This window comes from Diadema antillarum, unplaced genomic scaffold, assembly GCF_040938485.1.
Source record: "Diadema antillarum isolate AM-2024a unplaced genomic scaffold, OU_Dant_1.0 seq00000684_RagTag, whole genome shotgun sequence".
Lineage (NCBI taxonomy): Eukaryota > Metazoa > Echinodermata > Echinoidea > Diadematoida > Diadematidae > Diadema > Diadema antillarum.
Window position 1 is genome coordinate 488,147 of NW_027271589.1, and position 24,245 is coordinate 512,391.

At 37.6% G+C, this 24,245-nt stretch overlaps 1 protein-coding gene across 1 annotated transcript in view; it reads right to left on the reverse strand.

The window, feature by feature from the left end:
- Positions 1 to 1,130: 1,130 nt before the first annotated feature.
- LOC139737180 (uncharacterized) overlaps positions 1,131 to 24,245 on the reverse strand; it is a 32,308-nt gene continuing 9,193 nt past the window's right edge. Inside the window, exons 9-14 of the mRNA XM_071647858.1 lie at positions 23,923 to 24,018; positions 22,011 to 22,118; positions 17,203 to 17,319; positions 4,307 to 4,420; positions 3,151 to 3,249; positions 1,131 to 2,000 (exon numbers count right to left, since the gene is read on the reverse strand). Coding sequence (XP_071503959.1) covers positions 1,758 to 2,000; positions 3,151 to 3,249; positions 4,307 to 4,420; positions 17,203 to 17,319; positions 22,011 to 22,118; positions 23,923 to 24,018 — 777 coding nt within the window. The 3' untranslated portion in view covers positions 1,131 to 1,757. The remainder of the gene's footprint in view (positions 2,001 to 3,150; positions 3,250 to 4,306; positions 4,421 to 17,202; positions 17,320 to 22,010; positions 22,119 to 23,922; positions 24,019 to 24,245) is intronic.

Genomic DNA, 24,245 nt, shown 5'->3' on the forward strand with positions numbered 1-24,245 from the left:
ATGTCATGACTGAATACATAAATACAATTCACTACTCAGATGAACATTTCTGGAATGTTTTTCACACTATGTGAATGCTGCTTGATTATCATCACTCTTTCTTATAAAACAGACAAATACAGGACTTTTGTTAAAGGTGCATGGTCCCGGTGTTTTAGTCAAATGCGTACGCGGGCACACGGCGCAAGTTTCCTATAGAGACCTACGCTATCGACTCCTCTTTGGCGCTTACGCTTTGGCCCACTTCCCCAAGTCCGAAGAAGTCCGATTCACTGTACTCAGTGGTCCGATCACAGTTCGACTCATGATTCGGCTGAGGGGGATGACAGCTCTAGCAAACTTCTTTTGTGATGTCATAATAACAAGCACATATGCATGCACCCTGGCATTACTACAGACTGCGCGATGCGCAGAGAAGACAACGAAGGCAACGTTACTTAGCAACACCTACGCACTTTACTCTTGATGACAGCTCAACTTCGGTAATCTTCGTATCAATGCTGACGGTGATCGGCAGTATCATCAACAGCGCCCTCTACACTACCGGGACTATGCCCCTTTAAGAAAGATTGACTACACTGGCAAATCTTAAGTACTGCAATTCCTAGTACAGTGGCCCCCACTAATCGCAAAGAATTAGGAAACAAGCTAATCATCCTATTTTAAACAACACCTAAAAAGAATGTAGCTATCCGATTGGTCGATTACCCATTACGTGACATTTGGTTAGAAGTTCCATCGCAAGCTGTGGCTGTCAGCCATGCAATCTTTTTTATAGCAAAAATGGATAGCGCATGGCTGACGTCACCCACTTCCATTGACTCCCGTGTTAAAGTCACGATTGACTTTAAGTTTTTGTTCCATCGCACGGCTCTGATGTCACAATTAACAAACATTTGCCACGTGCACTCAATAATTACCAGTGCGCTTACAAGCCTGTACTTTTGTCACTCATTTTTGTAAACAATTTCAATCGATCAGTTTCACGTACTTACACAGTGACTGACTCTGTGGCTAATCATTCATCTTTCACGGAAAATGGATGCCATTTCTGTGCTAAATTCAAGAATCTGTGTGGACCACATCTGGACGTTCGAGGTGTTGTATAAAACAAATAGTGTATATGGTCTTTACTCGTGCAATGGAACAAGATTTTGCACTTGATGAAAGATGAGGCGCACTATTCAACTCGGCTTTGCCTCGTTGAATAGAGCACCTCTATCTTTCACCTCGTGCGAAATCTTGTACCATCACACTTGTGACCATTCACTATTTGTATACTAAGTTGTGGCTCCTACTTAAACAGTCAGTGGTACTGACCTGTACAAAGCAATCTATATAAAACCCAGTATGTGGACATGACAATGAACTGTGTGCAGTTATCATACCAATTAATATCTACTGCAACAGGTACAAATACAGCTGTACATGCTGTGACATCTCGAAACAAAATGCCATAAAAAACATGACCCAGCAGTCTCAGAGTTTGGGCAAAGGGCATCACTTAGACAAACCTCTTCTTATCTGCTCTGCAGAAGAAATATCTTAACATCTGTAGAGTTCAGAGTATACATCAAGTCATAATATTGATCACCCGGTCAATGCCAAGAAAAAGGTAGCACTCCAAACACTTGGACTACACATTTATATAGTACTGATACAATGAACCTGATTTTACTCTGATTAGAATTTTAATTACAAAACCCACTGACCCATTGTTGACACCAGTCACCCCAGTTGGAGAGATGATGCATGCCTCAGTAGTCTCCATCTCCAGGTTTCGGTTCTTTGAGGTCGGTCAGGAGTCCCTCAAGGGATTCCTTTGTCCGTCGGAAGCTGCGGTCAGCCGTCCTGCCAACCAGCTGAATCCGAATCTTTGTGGCCACCTCCTCAACCCGCTGGTTGAGGAAAAACTCCACGTAGACCGCCCCACCCCTCTTAGTCATCCGGCGAGATGGGCGGATGTAAGGGCGTGGCTTGATATTGTTCTCTGCATCTCCCTATCACAAAGAAAACAGTAAAATAACATGGCATTGAGTAAAGGCCTCATAGGTATATCTTTGGTGAAAAAACAGTATTTTGATTAATTACCTTTACTTCAATAGACATATAGTAATAGAATAAGTACTTTTCATGGAACCTCAAGTATTTTTGGCCAAAAAAAAAAATAGACAAAATACTGAAAAAATGTAACAGTTTGCATCTCTGAATTTGGCCAAAAAAAAAAATAGACAAAATACTGAAAAAATGTAACAGTTTGCATCTCTGAATCCAGGGAATTATCACTGTCCGCATGCAGGCTGCCAACACAAACACAAACGCAAATTCAGGGAGGTTCTAGAGAACAATCATTTCGATACCTTATGTTGTACATGCACTTGAATAGGGGGAAAAGATTCCTAAGGCATAGCTCTAGGTTTTCATATTCTTTATGAAAATATGATGAACTAGACAGGGGCGGATCCATGTATTCCGTAAAGGGGGGGGGGGGGGGGGGGGGCAAACAATATTTCTGGTGCTACTTCTGGGTTTTGTTTTAACAACAAATAAAGAGGGGGCGCGGGCCTGGTGCGCCCCCCTCCGGATCCGCCACTGCTAGAAAAGCACTCACAGAGCGCAGAACTCCGCCAAGCAGCTCATTTCCACCCATTATACACGCATGCTTAAAATCACCCAATTTCCCAATATAGAAGCCTATTGTTACGTCATCGGCTTCCAGCTTCCAACACAGCATTTCGCCAGAGCAGCTAGAGCATGCCCTTGAGAGCACGTATGCAAACCCAAAATATGTGCAGCTTGAACCCCCAAGTCCATTGACCTTAACTGCTAAAAAATACACAAATCCTTCAAAAATCTGTAAAAATTCCTGATCACCACCAAAATCTAATCATCTGTTCCTTGTGTCATTATCAGCTTTTCCTGCAAGTCTCATTCAAATCAATTCACAACTTTTTGAGTTATTTTGCAAACAGACAAACAAATAACCAATGCCGATGAAAACATAACCTCCTTCCTTGGCAGAAGTAATTGATAATTTATGGAGAAAACCTCCTGCAGAATAAGGCCAAAGAGGTTCACCTTAATCTAGACATTCACTTTAATCTAGAGATTCACCTTAATCTAGAGGTTATCCTTAATCTAGAGGTTCACCTTAATCTGGAGTCTCACAAAGGCATCAAGTTGTCTCTTGTGCTCTGCCCAGTCCTCTCCATCCAACGTGATCTTCTTCTCCAGGTCTGCCTCACAGGCCTGGTGGGAGAGCAATGCAGGTTAGACACACTGTCATGTCATATTACCATCTCCATGATACAGCATTACCGGGGCTACTCTCACTCGCAAATACAGCACAATATTATGCTACCACAATCATTTACAAATTAAACCATGTTAATGGGGCTCCCCTCTGAATCTGACAGTAAATGTTTGGGCATTCACTGTGTTTGTGCACAGAAAAGGAACATGAAGTGTGATTACAGTGCACTCCTTTTACAATGAACAGGACTATAACAAAATTCTTTACAATGAAGTAAAAATTCAGGTCCCAAAATTATCATCTATACTGTTCGCCTATAACAAAAATTTTGATATCACAAAAGAAAACCAATGATCCCAAGGACTATGTTATAGTGGGAGTGCACTGTATGATAAGTCCCTGTCAGTCCATTCAATGTGCCCTACACAGGCTAGAAAACGGTATGGTCCAATGTCCCATGCAATCAAAATTGTGTATGGCTTACAGTCCTTGGTGTACTGCTGATGTGCCATATATTTTGTGAGAGCATGCAATATTCCATATATTGACTTTTGTAGGACAATTTCAAGAGGGTTTGGATTAGATTAGGAACCACAGTGATGAAATGGAAATAGTATCAATGAGATGAGCCTATCCCACTTCAGGAGAAAAACTAGTAATTTCTAACCTTGGACAGGACATACAGAGCATTTGTATTATGGGAAGAAATAATATCACGAGTTGTGAACTTTGCATCAGTCAATATGTGAGATTACTGACTATTGAAACACCGTGAAATATACTGCATTATATACAGATATGTCTGTAATTGCTGCTGAGTGTATTGCTTTAGAAACATCGGTACAAAGAGCAATATGAATGTAATTTATTATCATTAATATAATTAGATATTTTGTAACATCTATTTATGATACAGTGACACAAGTCTGTTACATGTTTTGTCTGTACCTTATGTCTCCTATCTATAGGTGACAGCCTAGACATTGCATGTTACATTGTTTACTAACATAAGAAAGAATGTTGTTTTAAAAAAAAAAATTGATTTACACAGACCTCTGCCGTCTGTTTGATTGCCAGCGGCAGGGACTGGCTCAGCTTATACTTCATGCAGAGATGCAGACACTCAAACGCAATCTGGTTCAGCGACAGGCAAGCCGAGTTTATGGCCTGAACAAATTAAAGAGATATGGGAAACAAACAGGAGATCATGATTATAGAGAAAGTTGCTTCGTATGAAAGCAGACGGTCAGAGTAAATAGAGGAAAGTGCAGGTTATAGAGCACTGAACTTTGGGTTATGAATGTAATCTACTGAAATCCTCTAGGATTATGATTCTATCACGAGAGCATCAGAGGTCAGAGTAAATAGGGAAAATTCACATCAGAACAGTAACAGTTTCATTATGATTTGCATGAATGAGTTATTTACTAAAATATCTATGCTCTCCTGATGGAATCATAATCCTATAGAGGATTTCAGTAGATTACATTCATAACCAAAAGTTCAGTGATCTTTAACCTGCACTTGGACCCTGCACCCATATAACTTCATCTGAAAAATAGTCTACCTGTCTCCTTATATGTCTTTAAATGTCCACTGGACATCCATAGTTTCAGTTATATGGATGTAATTGATAATTTTAGCCAAAGTATAGAGACTACTGATTTCGACACATTTTGCCCTTTATTGTATTTGGTGTATTGATGCTTTACGCAGCATACCTAGGCCAAGTTTTAAAAACCATTTAAACACTAACTGTACAATTTCTTCTGTAGAATTATTACACCTGGAGTACTAAAAAAAGAAGAAGATAATAATGAAAATAAGATGGTCTTCTGTTTTTCCAGGGTAGCCTCTTCAGTGGTGATGCTGTTCTACTAAAGGGATGTTATGGTAAGCAAACATCTATTATAGCACCTCTGGCGCCCTCTGGGATCTTGAGGTACGTTATTACAAAGAGAAGAGACTTTCCTGGTAAATATTCTCTGTAAGCTACAACCCTTTGAATCATTTGATGACAAAAGGATCTACAGTCAAGTTCGCTATGAGCTTCCACCTTCTCAGTTATTTGATCACATTTACTGTTTACAGATCCCATCTTCACAGAATTACCATTTCTCACATGTGCAATCGCACTAGCTGAAACCAAATATTCTGATCACTGTGCAATCTCTGAACAACCTAATACACGACATGACGGGAAATCATATCAAACAAAATCAATCATGCAGTTTGAAAAGTGGATAAAAACTGACATACTCCAGCACAATCTATGACCTTTGTTCTAAAAAAATGACTTCTCCTTTTCTTTTATTGATTGATATCCTGACTGTCAAATCTAATAAATGTTCCTTCCTAGAAGAAAGTCAAGTGCATATGGGAAAATTTTTGGAAAGTTTAACCATCTTTGACCAGAGATACAGCGTTCACACAAAATCCATAATCAAATATGCCTCTGCAGAATTTTTTATTTACTGATGTTATTACCAAGTCCAAATCATGACATTTTTATGGATTAGTTTTTTACAGAAACACCTAGGCCATATTTCATAAAAAAGTTGCTGTGATAGCAACTCTTGATGAAATGACAAGTGTTACGATAACAACAAGAATCCAGCTTCATGATTGGCTGTTGCTATGGTAGAAAGAGTTGTTATCCAACATCTTTTATGAAATGGGGCTCTACATTTCTCATAGTCAAAACACAAACATGTGATATATGAAGTTTGATTAGATACATAGACAAAACAACAAGAAAAACAGACTGGCACATGACACAACGGGATATACATTGTATGTGATTTCTCTTTATTGCATTGCAGTTTCAGTTACATGGATTGTGACCACTAAATAAAGGACAATGTATACAAGTACTAAAGCGCAAGTATTAGTCAACACGAAGGAAGATATCGTCAATCAACATTCAACATTCACAATTCAGACCACTTGATTGTAAAAGTGGAAATTTTCACTGTGTGGAAACTTTTGCACATTTTGCATGACAAAATAAAAATCTAGTGAAAGAATAAGAGTATGCAAACTTTTTTGCATGTTATATAATACACTATTAACGTTTCGATTATGTGGATGAATTAAAAGCACACAAAATTCATCTCACCTGGCCAAGCATAAAAAAAAAAAAATAATCCACTACTACAGTATCGTCAGTATTATACGTATCATTGTGTAAATTAATGTACTGTGTATGCAGATGGTTGAGATAATTTGCAATGTTGCCGTTGGCATGAGTGATCTTACAGCTAATTATGCGCTTTACTATCCGTTGGGACAAAGCAAGCATGAACATGTACATGTAGTTTCTCTGCATTGCCATACCGGTATTTGTTTTGTTATCACCCGGTTGTCAGAGTTTGAAATTCATTAAAGCAAAGAAATTAGACCAAATATAGTGCCTGAATAGCAAGTTCTGAGAAGGTAACAAAATGATCACTACCTGCCAAGCAGAAGGGTCCTAGCAAGCCTTAGAACTTGCTAGCATTAGGACCCTTCAACCAGGCAGGCAACGTGGTGTAAGAATTCTGGAAACATTTCCGTAAGATCACCATACCGTTCATTTGTTTTTCATTGCTGTAACTGTATAGTTTCACACAAAGAGTAAACAGATATTTTTTCACACAAGTCTTTCATTGCTTTCAATTGGCATATCCCCACATCAAGTGCTTATCATTTCACATAATATCACATCATATCATATCATATCAGATACTCATCAATAATAAATGCCTATCACATTGTTATAGTAATGTGCAATGATGTAAACAGTGATATAGTAACTACTGGCAGCACTAAGAGACTTCTCTTAATAATTCAACAAAACATTAAAAGAGAATTGGTTGGATGGAAGTGCAAATACTGGAGCAGGGTCTTAATCTCTCAGGACTATTAAATAACCCAAAGCATGTTAGCCAATCACAAGACAGCATTTAAAACGGTCTAACTTCAGGCATTAGCATGGTAAGAATATCAAATCGCAAGTAGGTAACTTTGTGCACAAGATGAAATATAGATGTACTGCTAGTAGTTATACAATGTGAATATGTCACACAACATACTTTCTGGAAGACAGCAACGTAATTTCTTTGGCAAAGCCAGGAAGAATGTTATTTGAGCAGATAGCAGGGTATTAATCTGAGAAAGCTGGTTTATTTCAGAATATAGAAAGAAAAAAGAAGTAGAGACCACTGTAAAGCTGTTTGATTGCACTATAATAACAAAACCCTACACAGATCTTTCTTCCATCTCTCATCTTAAATTAATCCTCAACAAACAACTGCACAATCTATTAGATATGGTACATAAAATATGCTGGAGTGTCGAAAAGTAAATGATGTTTCAGCCATGATAAATTTTCCCTTGCAATTGAACATGATATTCTGTGATATACACAATGCTACATCTTGTACACTATATAATTCATTCATATCCAGACAGCAATGTCTTTTTTCAATCTTTTTTTAACAACAATAGCACTCAACAAGAGTCAATTCTGTCTGCTTCCAAGTTTGTATAGTACGATGTAGCTACTGCTTCAATATCTCTCAGATTCTTGCATGATTCTTTATTTTTCCTTAGTCACTTTGATACTGAAACAAGGAACTGATTAATCTATCAGGATAAATACTACTTTGTTCCCACAAAATGCAAGCAGTGATTATGTGTATGATACACATACAAGGTTTTTGCTTTCAGCCAGTATTAATATGAACATGATATAAATAGAGGAGACTTACAGCCCTTCTTTCTGAACAATACACTAAGATGAAATGCTAGCTAATACTACAAAGGCAAGAATATCATTCTTTTGTTTAGTCGTTGTTTTCTTAACGTAGGTAACAATGAATTGCACACCTCACTGCCTGCCTGCAGCCAAACACAAGGTACAATGAAAGTGACCACATACATATGGCCTTTCTACAACATACATTAAAATGTAACCTCTACTGATCAATAACGTCAGAAGTCCAAACATACAATTCTCGGTATTGCCAATACCTAGGTGCCATGCGCAGAGCAACGTTTTAGATGCATTATGGGATAGCTCAGGGGACAAACTTGCCCCAGTTGTGGCTTCATATGCACTTAGGTCACATTCTGTCTTTATCTAGGGGTATTTTTTGTTGAAGATTTCTTCGCTTTCCATCATGTGACCTGCACACATTGCAGCCTTGCAGTAGTGAACCATGACTCTAGTGACTGCATTATCAGCAAAATTTAGAAACTTTCAACTCTTATAACTTAGCTGAATTATAGCCAAGGAAAAGGGAGTAACAATGGAAAAGCAGACAAATAACTCCATTGAATCGTACGGGAACTGCGACATGGGCGAGACAACCAGAAGTGACAATGGAACCAAGGAATCCCACAGTGCATCTGTAACAGGGCTCTTCAGCCTGCACACAAGTTTTCTGCGCATTGGCTACACTGAGAATTGTTTGCACATGGAGAAGGTTGATACAAATACTACTTCTGTTACACACAACATAAGTACTAATAAAACTTTGCATGACACATGTAGGCTCTCAACATGTAGTAGCTTGGAATTTAAAAAGAAATTTATGAGATCTCTGGAAAAGCTTGTATAGACAAACACACATATTGTATACGTCGTGCCTTTATCTTTGTTTTGTTTTTTTCTCAAACATTTTAGTATGAATGATAGCTCAAGCACAGACATGTAAATGCACCTTATGAGACCTTGTTTGCAATTGAAGTTCGCTACTTGATAAGAAAACAACAACAACAGCAACAGCAACAATGAAACTTGATTTGCAGCAACAATGAGACTTAAATCTTTTTTTTTAAGATCATGCAATATTACCTTTATGTTATTAAACAGTCAACACACACCATGAATGCTGGGTATTAGGCAGGCAATATTAGCCTTACAAAACAAAGTCAGCTTTATCAAGATGCAGGTCAAACTCAACATTAGATGACTTCTCAAAACAAACCTTCCTCAACATCCTTCTCATTTCACTTTGATATTAACTCTTCGTGTGCCAGGTTTGCATGCCCAACTTCCATCAAAGGCTTGCAAACTGTGCACATTTTGCTCAAACGCACAACCGCCAACAAACGATCGATAAATTGCACAAATGCCAAAAGACAATGAAAGTATCAAAGCCATAACTTTGTGATTTATATTTACATTACGAGCAAAACTTGGAATTTTTTTTCTATAATTTTGTTGTATTGCATTTTCAGCTAATACACTTCTATGAAAAGTTAGATAACTTGCAAAAACAGAATTCTTTTCTAAAAGTGCTCATGAATGCGTTGCTGTCTCAGAATACCACAGCTCACAAAGAGTTAAGTCCCATTCCACTCCGTGTTCATGTTCATTTTTTGTTGAAATAAAGTGAAATCAGATGAATAAGATGGCAGAAGTTTCACTGAGATCAGTCATTAAGTAAAGAGATTTATGGAATTCAAAAGTTTTCACAAAGAGTAATTTTGGTAAACAGCAAATTATATATGCAAATTAGACAAAAAATTGCAATTAGTTTGTGCATCGAACAACATCAAATTAATGCTTTCAGTTTGGTAAGTTTAACAAATGCAACCCTGTCTTTCACTATCAGTCATCATTGTCAGACTATTAGGGAGCTTTAGATTTGTGACATGGATGTTAAAAGGTGACGATTGTGTTGGCCTGTTCTCCCTCCCTGCGTTGTGTTGCAAAGTCGCTTTAGATTTCGCGAAGATGCAACTTGTACAAAGTCAAATGGTGCCCCGATATGATCATTGCATCACCTAGCCTTCTACATCGTGAATTTGAGAGGATTCTAAAATGGCGCAGAACCATCATGAAAACTCAGACGACGCGAGATCGATTTTGATGAGCGGTATTGCGCATGCACAAAAATAGGCTGGTTTTTTTTTTCCCTCACCATCCGCATTGTGAAAATCTAAAGCTCCCTATTGCAAAACACAAGAATCTAGAGCACAGAATAGTGTTTCTCACTCATTTCATGTCATATCAAGAAATCAAATGAGGGACTGTAGAGGTCATGACATCATCATCTCATCTAATTTGCATATTCATATGTGGTTGCTACTTTGTAACTATCAATATGCAAATGTACTTATAATCAACCATTTAGCAAAAACATCTAAAACTTTTCAATCCCAAAATTTCCTTGTATCAGGTTCAATGAATGATGAAAATTCTACACCTCTATTTTCTACATTTACTGTTTTGACTGAGGCCAACTTGAAAATGGGGTGGAAAGCACTTTTAAATCATTCTAGAGTTTTTACTTCAGTGCAGCCTACAGCATGATAGTTTCTCCAATTGCTATGTCCTCAAAGTGAGTAAAGATAACAATACTGCGCTAATGTTACAAACAGCAGACAAGGGTGGACAGATTAGACAGAACAATTACAGAATTTATGAATGTTACAAGCAGAGTGAGAGCAGTGACATGTGAAACAAAAACATTGACGAGGGAAGTGCACTGAGAAACGTTTTAACACAAATGAAAGTACAAAAATGTTTGGCACAGCTTCATGATGCACAAATGCACTTGAGGTCTGAATCTAGTGCAAGGGAACAGTTACTATACGCCATATATCTAGCGAATCTAATTTTTTCGCGAATCAGGATTACTGGACAATTTCGCGAGTGGTTTTATTTTGCGACTGGAAACGACGGTACTGAAAAGAAAAATGTATGTGCACACATAACATTCAGGTCTGAACAAGAGCTATATTTTTGCATGTTTTTTAAAATTCACAAATAGTACCTGAAACACTAAATTCAGGAAAATAAAAACCTCGCAAAATATTTGGCGTATACAGTACACATCGATGCAGGCATATCTAACAACACGAATATGATTCTGCACATCAACAACAACAAAATCTGACATCTTTAGAAGGCAAGAGAGTGACAAATATGAGAGGAAAACTGAAAATTATCACTATTAAGTCAAGATATCATACAGAAGAAGCAAAGCATGACAACATTTCAATTGCCATGAATGATGTAGCTTGTTACAGCTTTTAGAGAGAGCAAGAGCAAGAAGTATTTGTAACAGTATATTCTTGATCAGAGACTCTCTCCCCCCCCAAAAAAAAAAAAAAAAATGATTTCTTATTCAACTTTTACTTTGTGCGGTTATCAAAACTGAAAACAATGGACAGCCTTTTTTGCACAAGAGAGCCACATTAATTGATACTTAATATTTCCACTAGCCACTTTCTCACAGAAATCTACAAAAAAATCAAAGAATCTCTTGGCTGGCATGGCAAATGGACATGATCCACAATTAGAATAAATGACAGTCCATGGACCAAGCTCATGGTGATGGACCGCAAAACAGATCCACAAGGCCTAAGACACTTCCTCACAATAATGCCTTGAAGAAGAGAAGAGCAACTAATCATGGTAACAGCTAATTTGCTTATAACATTTCTACTGGTTGCCATGGTACTTGCAAATTTCTGAACCTTTCACCAAATATGCTCTCCCTGCACAGGAAAACTGACTACTCAGTGGATCAATCTACATACTATGGGTTGGGACATTCCCTTTCGTATTAAAGCCGTTTTGAGTCCCACTGTTGTTCCACACTGACAGAATCAGATGCGCTTTTTTTAATGCGAGCAAAGATCTTCTCTGGAGTAAAGTGCCATTTGAGTCTGCGAAAGTGGCTGTCAGCCGCCCTCTCTCTACGCCCTTGTTGCCATGGCACCACAAGACGTAGGTGGTTGTATGGGGGAGAGGGACACTTAGTAGCAACCTCTTGCATCAAGTTTCGTATCGACGACATGCCCTAAGCCTCAGGGATTTGTGGCAATTTTTCCCTCTCAAACATCATCTGATCTATGAGCTCTTCTTTTTCTTCATCTTCTTCTTCTTGCTATCAAAAAGTGACAATGAATGATAAGGAAAGGGCGATTGCTTTGAATCAAAATCTGGACAATGAAATTGTGCACAGGAGCAATGAAGTGGAATGCTGCTGTATGTTCACAATGTCTAAAGGAAATGAAATAAAATGAATGATGATGGTAGAAGCTTCATTAAAGTGAGAAATGAAGCAAGGAAATTTTAGAATGTCAAAAGTTTCACATGCTTCAGAGATCTTGTACACGAACACATGCAACTGAATGAAGTGATTTTGTCATGAGCCGACCTGTAAATAAATCCTCACTACATTTCATTTTTAAGTGACCTGAAGAAAAAAAAGCAAATTTGATCTTCCTCATCAATCACTGAATAACTCATTGACCAAAAAATAAAATGTATAGTATCATTTTTTTCCCCAACAAATCATTTCAATTCAATCCAGCCGTGAGTCAGAGAGTTTCACTCAAAGCTTCTCTGATGGCATGGTTTTGTTGAGATACCCTGTGTGATAATTTGCTTTTAACACTCCTACATAGAATTATTATACAGGTGAACCTACACAACATACATAAGAATCATACATGTAGGTGTGTCAATAAAAGGAAAATTCATGTTGTGTATTCAAAAAGACTTCTAATGTCATACTGGCAAGACCAGGATAAACAAATACACTATTGACAAAGTCCTCCAGAACTGCACTGCCCCTTTTCTAGGAATTTCGTATTTGGTGAAGCACAGTGGATAATTTTGCACAGAAATACAGGCAAAACTCGCTATAGCAAGATTGGGAATAATGATAGCATGTTTGTCAATGTCCCAAATTAACTGGCATGTAATTCTACAATGGCATCTTTCTCTCCAGCTCAAGTGTCTGAAACAAGACTTTACCATAGCGAGCAGAATCTCATGCCCTCAAACCTAAGAAATGCATTAAAGAGCATCTCTCCCCTGAAATTTAAATTTGAGAGGTGTGAGAGCATGTCCTAAGAACTCTAGAGAAAATTTTATGCCATCACCAATAATGCCCAAAACTGTGAAATATCAATTTTAATAAATTAGCACGCACTAGTGCGCGCTGCAATAGTAGCCAGATCTGAAAATAGTAGCCGCGCGTAGACCATCGGTGTGTGGACGTTTCCTTCGTTTGCCTCCATCTGCACACAGCTATATCGAATACTGTCTATCGGAATCGCCTCAATGAGCCATACTATGCATCCGCATGAGTAGATGCTGCCGCAACTGCCTGGTCAGAGGCCCGGCACGGCGCGGCAGCACCTACCTAGCTGCATACGTGGACATTTTCGTTTGTTTTGAGAGTATCGTAGTACACTGATCGTACAGAAAATTATCGAACTACGCCATCGAATGCAGTCGATAACGCCAGACAACTACTCTTAGATCAAGGCGCATGTAATTTTTGGCATTTTAGAGATTGCTCTACGTCTCTTTATTTATTGCAATATCTCTGTATGTGAGTAATGATGCACTCTTATATTTCATATGGATATTACCAGTACAATAACCTACAATGTCAGAAAACTAAATTTCTGTGTACAGATACACCTTAAAACAATCTCCCAGTAAAAAAAGCAAAACTTTGTGACTGACTGAGAAATTGCCCTTCATCGACATTTAGAGTAACAGCTATCGATAAAAATCATGGACATACCTACTTGGGTGGCACGAACTCCTAATTTCTAGACAGGCGTCATATCCACAAGACTAGCCAGCTTCTGCCAAATAGCCAGTGACGGTTCTTGTCCCTTATTACAGCAGCGGCTACTGCATAATTATTCACATTCATGATCCGCCATTGACTTGTTTTTATTGCAGCTAATTGACAAATTGCTCTTCACGTGACATAAATAGCCACTGATCATTCAGTGTTTGGAGTGACAGCCTTGATAATAAGATCAAGAGCACACCAACTCTGATGGGATTTGAATCTGTGATCCTCTGATTGTCAGACAGGCATTATATCCACTTGATTTCTCCCTGATAGTCAATGATGGTTCTTATCCCAGCAAAATTTTATACAGATTGATATCTTCCTTCATTCTTTGGCCAGATAAAACTGCAAATGCACAAAATATTCATGGCTAAAACGCTACCTCGTGATGGGAGAAGTCTTCCTACAGTCAGTGAACAGTGTGAGTTGTGCAGGTCTATACAGACAAGCCATTAGTTCTGAAGTTTATATGTAAATGTCGCTTGCCTATCAAGGGGTGGGGATCTGGGGGTGTTACAAAATTGATACACTATCTGTGACCGAAGGAAGCAGTATCCTTATTGCAGAAAACGAGATTTTTACAAGCGTGCAGATGCTCTTGACCTAAGTTGCAATGCGTGTGTCACCTTCATAAAGAATCTTTGCTATTTACATTTACTGTAGGCCTATACTTTGGAAGCAGTATCCTTATTGCAGATGTACAAAGTATAGGCCTACAGTATAATGTAAATAGCAAAGATTCTTTGTAAAGGTGACACACACATTGCAACTTAGGTCAAGAGCATCTGCACACTTGTAATAATCTCGTTTTTGGGTGTGTATTGATCGACTGTCTTTGGTCTATGAATTACAAGAGTACTACTACTGTCTAGATGCAAATGCACACTATCACTGCAAACTCTTGGCAAGAAATGGAAAGAGTAACTGCTGCAGGTTTGCCAAAGTCCTTGGCATTGCTAATCACTTTTTTGAGTGTCACAAGGAAGAAACCTCTAACCCTTTCCACATCTTCCTCCTCCTCTGCTCCTTCTCCCCCTCCCCAGGGATGCCAAGTTCAAAAAAATTTTATGAGTGAGATTTTCCTGACTCGGCGTTGCTCGGCATCTCAGCGCACGAATGTGCACGCGAGCGAGGGTGTTGGAGGGGTTTTCCCCCCCTGTGGCCTCCCACGGTAAGGAGCTTTATCAATTTTTAGCTCTTAATGGTGCGATTAGGTGCATACTTACACCGTAAGTGACCATTTTTCACTTATTTTGAAAGACAAAAGGGAAATATACCTTCAATTGCAACTATCACTGTAATCCTTTGAGCTATGCTCATTATTAATAGGCCCAAGTTGCAGACTTCACCCAATGCGTGAGAAAAATGGGTGCCATGCGTGAGATTGTGAGACGGCCCCTAAATGCTTGAGTCTCACGCAGAATGCGCGAGACTTGGTAGCTCTGCCTCCCTCAAATGTACTGTATACGCTATATGTATACATGTATTTCGCGAGTCTAAATTTTTGTGAATCGGGAATTCCCGACGATTTCGCGAGTGGTTAGATTCGCGATCGTGGAGTCCTGTACTGAACGGAGAAGTGTACACGCGCACGTCACATTCACATCGGGATCAGAGTCAATATTTTTGCGTGTCTTTAATTTCGCGAAAGGCACCTGACTTGCAAAATTCGCAAAAATAAAAACCTCAAGAAATATTTGCCGTATGCAGTAATTATTTCTTGTCAGATCACTGATTACACTCGCTTGCTGAACCTACCTAAACAAATTAGTGGTTGGGTACATTTTATAACCAAGTGTCAGGACACTTGAGAACTATTCATCACTTTTGTCAGTACTATTCCATAGTTTGTAAGCAGAAATCAAAGGAACGACATATACTGTATACGCCCAATATTTTGCGAGGTTTTAATTTTCACGAATTTCGCGAGTCAGGTGCTATTCGCAAAATTAAAGCCACGCGAAAATATTGACTCTGATCCCAATGTGAATGTGACGTATGCGTGTACATGCTCCTGTTCAGTACAGGACTCCACAACTGGGAATTTAACCACTCGCGAAATTGTCGGGAATTCCCAATTCCCAAAAATTTAGATTTGCGAAATATATGGCGTATACAGTACAGTGAAGTAGCACATATGTAGGGCAGTTAGTCCCACGAGTGCATGTTCATGTGTGTCGAGATAAAATTAGTATTGGCTAGGACCAGAAAAACCTGCCTGTCCAAACAACCTCATTATAGCGAGTTTTGCCTGTGCTGCTTCTCGAGTTCTGAAAGACTTATTATGGAGAAACAGATATCAGCAATGCTTCCATGCCACTGAGAATTCCACAGTAACAATGCTTCCAAAAATGTTGTAAAAACAACAAAAGCTTGAGTTCACCTGAATGACACAATCCCTAAGGTTTGTTGCCGAAAAAGTGACTACAAATTTCCTGTTATCTTCTTCTGAATGTCGACAATGACTTAAAACTCAACTCTACTTAATCTCTCTTTTTTTTCTATTCTAAAACAGATAAATACACCTATAATCACACAAAAGAATCCCATCTCCACTCAATACGAAGGAAAAAGTTTAATTTAAAGGAAAATAATATCACAAATAAAAGACAGTGACAAAGAAATATAAAAAATACAATTTGACAAAGGTTAATGAATGATAAGCAATGAAATCTGAAATAAAAATAGACCATTGAAGCAAAAAAGTTTTTTTTTCTTTTTTCTTCTTCTTAATTTCTTTTTTTTTTTGGAGGGGGATTAGTTTGATGCAAATTTATGAATGAATGAATGGTATTTCGATAAGCAATTTTAAGGCTGAATTGGAATGCACCGCAACGCTCACATAATATTTGATTTCTGTGTTACTGATAGAGATGACTCTTGAAAAACTATAGAATCAATCGGATACGGTAATGAAATTAAGGACAAAGGCACAGATGGGAATGGGGTTTCCAAGCAGTGTAGATCTAGGGACATTTCATGAAGCACTATGTCAGACCTTTCTTCTTTTTTTTTCTGACGATGTGTTATAAGCTATGGAAATCCTTGCATCTGATTGGCTGAGAGCAAGATTGTCAAAACATAAGGTTGCTAGGAGCCAGTCTCCATGGCAATAAATGGCTATGACATCACAATTTGGCAATCTATAATGTACATGCAAGAGGGAGAAAGAAAGTGAACGAGGGAGTTTAAATACAGACAGAGAAGGAATTAGAGAAAATTATGAGTAGTCACTTCAAGCGACAATGAACAAAATTCAACAGTTCACTCCAAGATGCTTTGTTAGATGAGGGGTGCAACCTGTAGCTACCGGTATGTCTTAGAATGGGTGTGGTCAGTGTCACTTACCTTGGCATCTACGAGACTCTGGATCTCTATGAGGACATCTTGGGGCGTGATTTCTCCCAGCTGACGTTTCAGCTTCTTGTACAGATTGTTCTTGTCCGAGTAGAAACCCACCTTGCACTGTATGGACATGATAATCACAGTTCAAAAACATCATAAATCTTACTGCAACAATTTGACAAATTGCCCTACATAGACGCAAATAATATCTATGTCAATGTAGGGCACTTTGTCAATCAGTTGCAATTAATTCAAGCCGACATATGAATTTCATTAATTCGTAAAACTTTTCCCCTCTCCTATGTGGCATCAATAGAGTCCCAAAGTGTGATGTCATAGCAATTCATCGCCATGGAAACAGGTTCTAAACAGCCTCACTTTTATTGCTACTATACCATGCTGGCACGTGGTTGCGACCCAAGATGTAACAAAAGACTGTGACATCATCACTTTGATACTCAATGGTTGCGGCCCCCACAATAGATTGAATTCTTCACACACCAACATGTGACTATAATTTTAAAAAAAAAAAAATTAGCCTGACTTCACTGGATCTATGACTTCCATATCTATTTATGATCTGGCAAAAAAGGCGTAACCTATGCATTCTGATCAAACGGTCATAAATGTAGGAGAGAATGAAAATAGAGTCTAACCCTTTTTGGTAGAGTTTGCATTATTCAGTACAAATACATAACGCTTCTCCTAAGATAGCTTCACTTATTGGCTGATACTTTTTTTTTTTGCTTTTTTTTTTTTGCTACCAAATGCTGGTAGTAAATGTGGTAAAACAAATGCATATAATTATGGAAACAGAGTGAGAAATTTACAGCCTTCTTGCCAAAAGCTTGGCTCTGGCTCGCTCTGCTACCTCGGAGCACTAGCAAATGAAATTGTGAGAAGGCCTTGAAAATGGCTGTATGCTCAACTGACAGAACTAAACTAAATTTGTCAAGAACAAGACATGCTATATGATGCTTAGGAGAGTTACAACTGGGTCAATCCACGTCAAATCATCCAGTGCTTGTCACCCGACCCCCTCCGATTTTCTTAAAAATCGCACCAAATGTTCCCCAAAGTGTCTGACGGAAAATCCCAAAATATTTTGCCCCAAGGTCAATTGGTTGCTAAGATACAGCCTCACATAGCAACCGGTGCGCATTCCAAAATATTAGTTAAAAGAAAATTAGGCATTTTTGATTGACTGTTTTAGCATGGATACTTACGCAAGAATGTTCATTATCTGGAAATTGAGAGAACTTTATAGTCTTTGCAAAAAAAACTTACTGTGACGCGAAATTGACTTTTCGTTAACGTGCACGAGGTCACCGAAAATGGTGTTAAATGTTAATTTTGAAAATTTTAATGCATATTTAGAGGCTAATATCTTCCACATTTCATCACCTTATGTTCTAAAATATTATGCTGTTGAAGGCTTTGACTTGCTCAGTAATTTAGAAAAAAATCAGCGCATTCATGCGCACCGTTTTTACGGAGAGCGCCCTCAAAGTTGACGAAAATGAAAAATGTGCCAAATTCAAGGTCACGGATCACTCTTTGTCCCACCTAGGAATGGCATCAATTTTTGTGTATTGATAGACATTTACCTATATTATCTTGGGTTACCAAAGAAATTTTGCTACCGAAATGTTCAGTGGCAAATTTACCCCACCGAAAATGGTCGTAAATGGCCAAATTTCCATGTAATATCACATATTGGGTTTAGAGGACATTTCAAATGTCCACACTTTCAAGATGAAAAGCACTAGCCCTGTGATATTTGCAGTAGGCATAGTCTGTTATACATATTTCAGTAATATATACCACAAAACACTTTTATTACTTAACAATGACCTTGAAATTTAATCCAAAATTTGATAAAAACAATAAATTGCTCCATTTTCCTCATTGCACTGCATATAAATACGTGTTTTGAAAGACATTTCACAGAGCAATATTTCAAGAATTATGAAAGCTGAAAGCCTACCTTATTAAGGTTCTAAAGTATTTGTGCTCTTCTTTCAGATTTAGTGTCAATTTGATCATGAATATTTTACCCTTGACCTTGAAGCCCTTCTAAAAATAGCTGTAAATTTGTTAACTACAAATTACACACACGACAGGTGTATTATGGCATGATACTTGTGATTCTTTCACAAACACAAAAGCTTTTTATGGTGTAAATGTATATACTGGAATTAATCTACACTCATGCTTGCAAGATATGTTACAATTAATAACTTTGTTCTGACAATGACCCTCAATTTCAATCAAAAAAGGGGACAGTAATATTTTGTGATTTTGTGTGCATTTCCTATGGAAAACAGTGCTTTGTTTGGAAACCCATAAAAACTTGACCATTTTTACTATCTATCACTTTGATTGATTAATTTTATTCTGGTTATGGTAGAAAAGTGGCCCATGATCAATTTCCAATAAAAGAAAACACAGTTATGCTTTAGAAAATGAAAAACAAAGAAATACATAAGAAATTCCAAAAATAAGAAAATACATAAGAATTGAAATGATTTTGGAAGTTTTCATAAGGTACAGAACAAATCCCCCGAAAAAGAAGACTCTCAGTCCTTTTACTGTGCGTTTCACAGGCTAGAATAAGAATCTTTATTATGTTGGGCGCAACGTCCATATTATTATCAACTACTAGTATTATTCAGTACATAATACAGGTCTTTATGGAGAGGAATAGGCATTTCTCATGATTTTGAAGGTCATAAATTGAGGGTCATTGTCAGAACAAAGTAATTGATTGTAACATATCTTGCAAGCATGTATCTAGATTAATTCCAGTATATACATTTACACCATAAAAAGCTTTTGTGTTTGTGAAAGAATCACAAGGATCATGCCATAATACACCTGTCGTGTGTGTAATTTGTAGTTAACAAATTTACAGCTATTTTTAGAAGGGCTTCAAGGTCAAGGGTAAAACATTCATGATCAAATTGACACTAAATCTGAAAGAAGAGCACAAATACTTTAGAACCTTAATAAGGTAGGCTTTCAGCTTTCATAATTCTTGAAATATTGCTCTGTGAAATGTCTTTCAAAACACGTATTTATATGCAGTGCAATGAGGAAAATGGAGCAATTTTTTGTTTTTATCAAATTTTGGATTAAATTTCAAGGTCATTATTAAGTAATAAAAGTGTTTTGTGGGATATATTACTGAAATATGTATAACAGACTATGCCTACTGCAAATATCACAGGGCTAGTGCTTTTCATCTTGAAAGTGTGGACATTTGAAATGTCCTCTAAACCCAATATGTGATATTACATGGAAATTTGGCCATTTACGACCATTTTCGGTGGGGTAAATTTGCCATTGAACATTTCGGTAGCAAAATTTCTTTGGTAACCCAAGATAATATAGGTAAATGTCTATCAATACACAAAAATTGATGCCATTCCTAGGTGGGACGAAGGGTGATCCGTGACCTTGAATTTGGCACATTTTTCATTTTTGTCAACTTTGAGGGCGCTCTCCGTAAAAACGGTGCGCATGAATGCGCTGATTTTTTTTCAAAATTACTGAGCAAGTCAAAGCCTTCAACAGCATAATATTTTAGAACCTAAGGTGATGAAATGTGGAAGATATTAGCCTCTAAATATGCATTAAAATTTTCAAAATTAACATTTAACACCATTTTCGGTGACCTCGTGCACGTTAACGAAAAGTCAATTTCGCGTCACAGTAAGTTTTTCTTGCAAAGACTATAAAGTTCTCTCAATTTCTAGATAATGAACATTTTTGCATTAATATCCATGCTAAAACAGTCAATCAAAAATGCCTAATTTTCTTTTAACTAATATTTTGGAATGCGCACTGGTTGCTATGTGAGGCTGTATCTTAGCAACCAATTGACCTTGGGGCAAAACATTTTGGGATTTTCCGTCAGACACTTTGGGGAACATTTGGTGCGATTTTAAAGAAAATCGGAGGGGGTCGGGTGACAACTTTTCTGAAAATTGGATGATTTGACGTGGATTGACCCAACTACAATCTTTCCACAGTGACATTTCAAAAGCCATACGTATCTATAAGCACTCATATAATGCAGTATTATATTTTGACTTTGGCAGTGATGAAGTAAGTCAGTAAGGTGGCTAGTATATCCTCAAATTCTACATGTTTCAATCATCATCCCTTTACCGCCACATTGTACACCCATATCAAAACAAAATTCATCAACTAGAAGATAGGGATAATAATGAAGGGTCATTGATTCATCAATACAACTTTTCTTTTTTCAACTATTCTTTATAATGTCCCACCCACTGCAGATATATATATATATATACATACATACAAAAAAAAATTATTATAACTGTCATTCATTTATTGATTCATCCAGTAGGTCTGTCACTTGTAACAGAGCATCAGATTGATACCATTCAGTCGCGGATCTAGAGGGGGGAACATCGGGCACACGCCCCCTCTTTATTTCTTGTTAAAACAAGAGAAAAAAAAGAAAAAAATGGGGGGCCATTGGCACCCCCCCCCCTTTTAATTTTGTTAAGGCGCCTCCCCTTTACGGAATTCCTGGATCCGCCCCTGCCATTGCTGAGTATTGAGTCACCTGAGGTGATCCACAAGGCAGACGCGGTAACCACTGAGCCACTGTGCCATTGCGATTAAAAAAACAAAAACAAGCTTAACTGCACTAACAAAAAAAAAGAAGAGAGAATAAAGAATAGGGAAAATGATATTCAAGGATCAGTTCAAGGATTACAGGATATTCTGAAAAATTATCTCAGCACTGGAAGAACCTTCTGGTCCTGCAGACATACCGTAATGATCTTCCGTACTAGGGTAACCTGAGACTTTGTCTGCGGACGAAGCTGCTTGAGCCGTGCAATCGTGACGACAAATGCAGACAGATGATCAGCCAAGTCGCCCTGTGATAACAAGTGTGAGGTGGGAAACGATATGATTACTTCTAATATCAGCAAGAATGATAAGCCTTTAAAGACATCTTCAAGAAAATAAACATTCATATTCAAACATTCAAAGAAAATATCTGTAACATAATTCTAATCTAATACATTTGAAAATAGGTATGCATTGACAGTCATTGCCTTTCATCAGTTAACATATAGTTATTTGCATCTCAAAATTGTGCAAACACAACCCTACAATGTATTTAAAAAAAAATGCACAATAAACAAATTCATCTGAGCCTTTGACCATGGGCTGATGTGCTGGCTGAATAATGATACCTTGACATGTCTCCCCTCCCCCAAGTATGTTACACACTTCACATGATATGATAAAAGAAATTAACCAGAAAGACTGCCCTTTGATACAGGTGCATGGCAATTGACAAAGGGATTTGTTTGTTTCTACAAAGTCCAGGCTCAATCAAATTGACCCTGCACTCTGTGAACTAAGTAAATACCATTGATTTGCTGGGCAAGTCTGAATATCACATTGTCGATAGGACGGCAAGACCTCATATCTAGAAAATATAAAATGTTCGGGAGAGCAAAAAAACATGGCAGCCAAAGCACTATATCAAATGGGATAGCCTTTCCTTTGACATGCCATGGTGGTTTTATGTCTGGGGTAGAATAGCTAGGATTGGACAGGACATCACTTATCTGATCATCTGCTCATTAATCCAAAAATAAGTTATTTACACCAAAATTGGATATACAGGGACTTGTCACCCCAGCGACGACATATCAATGTGCATGCTGCACAGTGTCAATACCTACGGCTGTACAAGTTCATGAGGGTTTCATTTTGTTTCACTTTTGGTTACTGTGTTATAGCATGATATTACCATTGCAGAATTTTTTCTCCTTTTCATGTAATGTCATGATCACATGTTCATTAAAAAGTCTACTAATTACTATCCAAAAAAAAATTACTCTCACGGCGGATCCATCATGATCCACTTTCAGTTGCTATGCTACCAAATGATATTAATACACGACCATTGTAGATTTTTTTTCCTTTTCATGTAATGTCATGATCACATGTTCATTAAAAGTCTACCTTTAAAAAAAAAAGTTTACTCTCATGAAGAATTAATCTTGCTTTGCTTTCACTTTCTGTGATAATTACATGATATGAATATACTACCATTGCAGATTTTTTTTTTCCTTTTTCAAGTAATGTCATGATCACATGTTCATTAAAAAGTCTACTATCAAAAAAAGTGTACTGTCATGGCGGATCCATAATGTTCCACTTTCAGTTGCTGTGTAACCGCATGATATTAATACACTACAACAGCAGATTTTTGTTGTTGTTGTTGTTGTTGTTGTTGAATATTTCTCTTTCCTTTCATGTAAAGTCATGATCACATGTTTATCAAAAAAATCTACTATCAAAAAAAAAAAGTTTACTGTCATGGCGGATCCATCATGTTCCATTTTCAATTGCTGTGTTACAGCATTGATATCAATACACTAGTTACCATTGTAGAGTTTTGATTGCTGCATATTTCTTCTCCTTTTCATGTAATGTCATGATCACATGTTTATTAAAATGCCTACTATCAAAAAGATTACTCTCATGAAAGTTCCACTACGCTTCCCTTTCACTTGCTGTGTTATCGTATGATATCAACACACTACCATTGCAGCATTTCGAAGGCTGCACACTTCTTTCCCCGTTCAGATAAAGTAGATTGTATGCTCATCACACAGCAAAGAATTTGAGGAGTATGGGAAACAAGAAAATGAATCAAAATACCTGATGCTTTGCGAGAAGTTGCATGTTGTTCCGATTTGGCGGCAAACTTGCAGGGGCTCCGGCCTGGATTTCAAGCCCATCAATCAACTTTTGAAACTGTAAACAAATAAAACAATTGCTCGGTGAATTTTGTCCTGTTTAGCAAAGCAGACATGGGACTATATAGACGGATAAGAATTGCAAAATTTACAGACGGAGAATAAAGTTACGTGATCACATCAAACTGAGTATTATGGACAAACTTGCTCAAGTGAGGCTTAAAATGAATAGAGAATGGAATATAGCCATCCAAAATGTTGAAAAGGTATTTTTGTAGTCTTTGT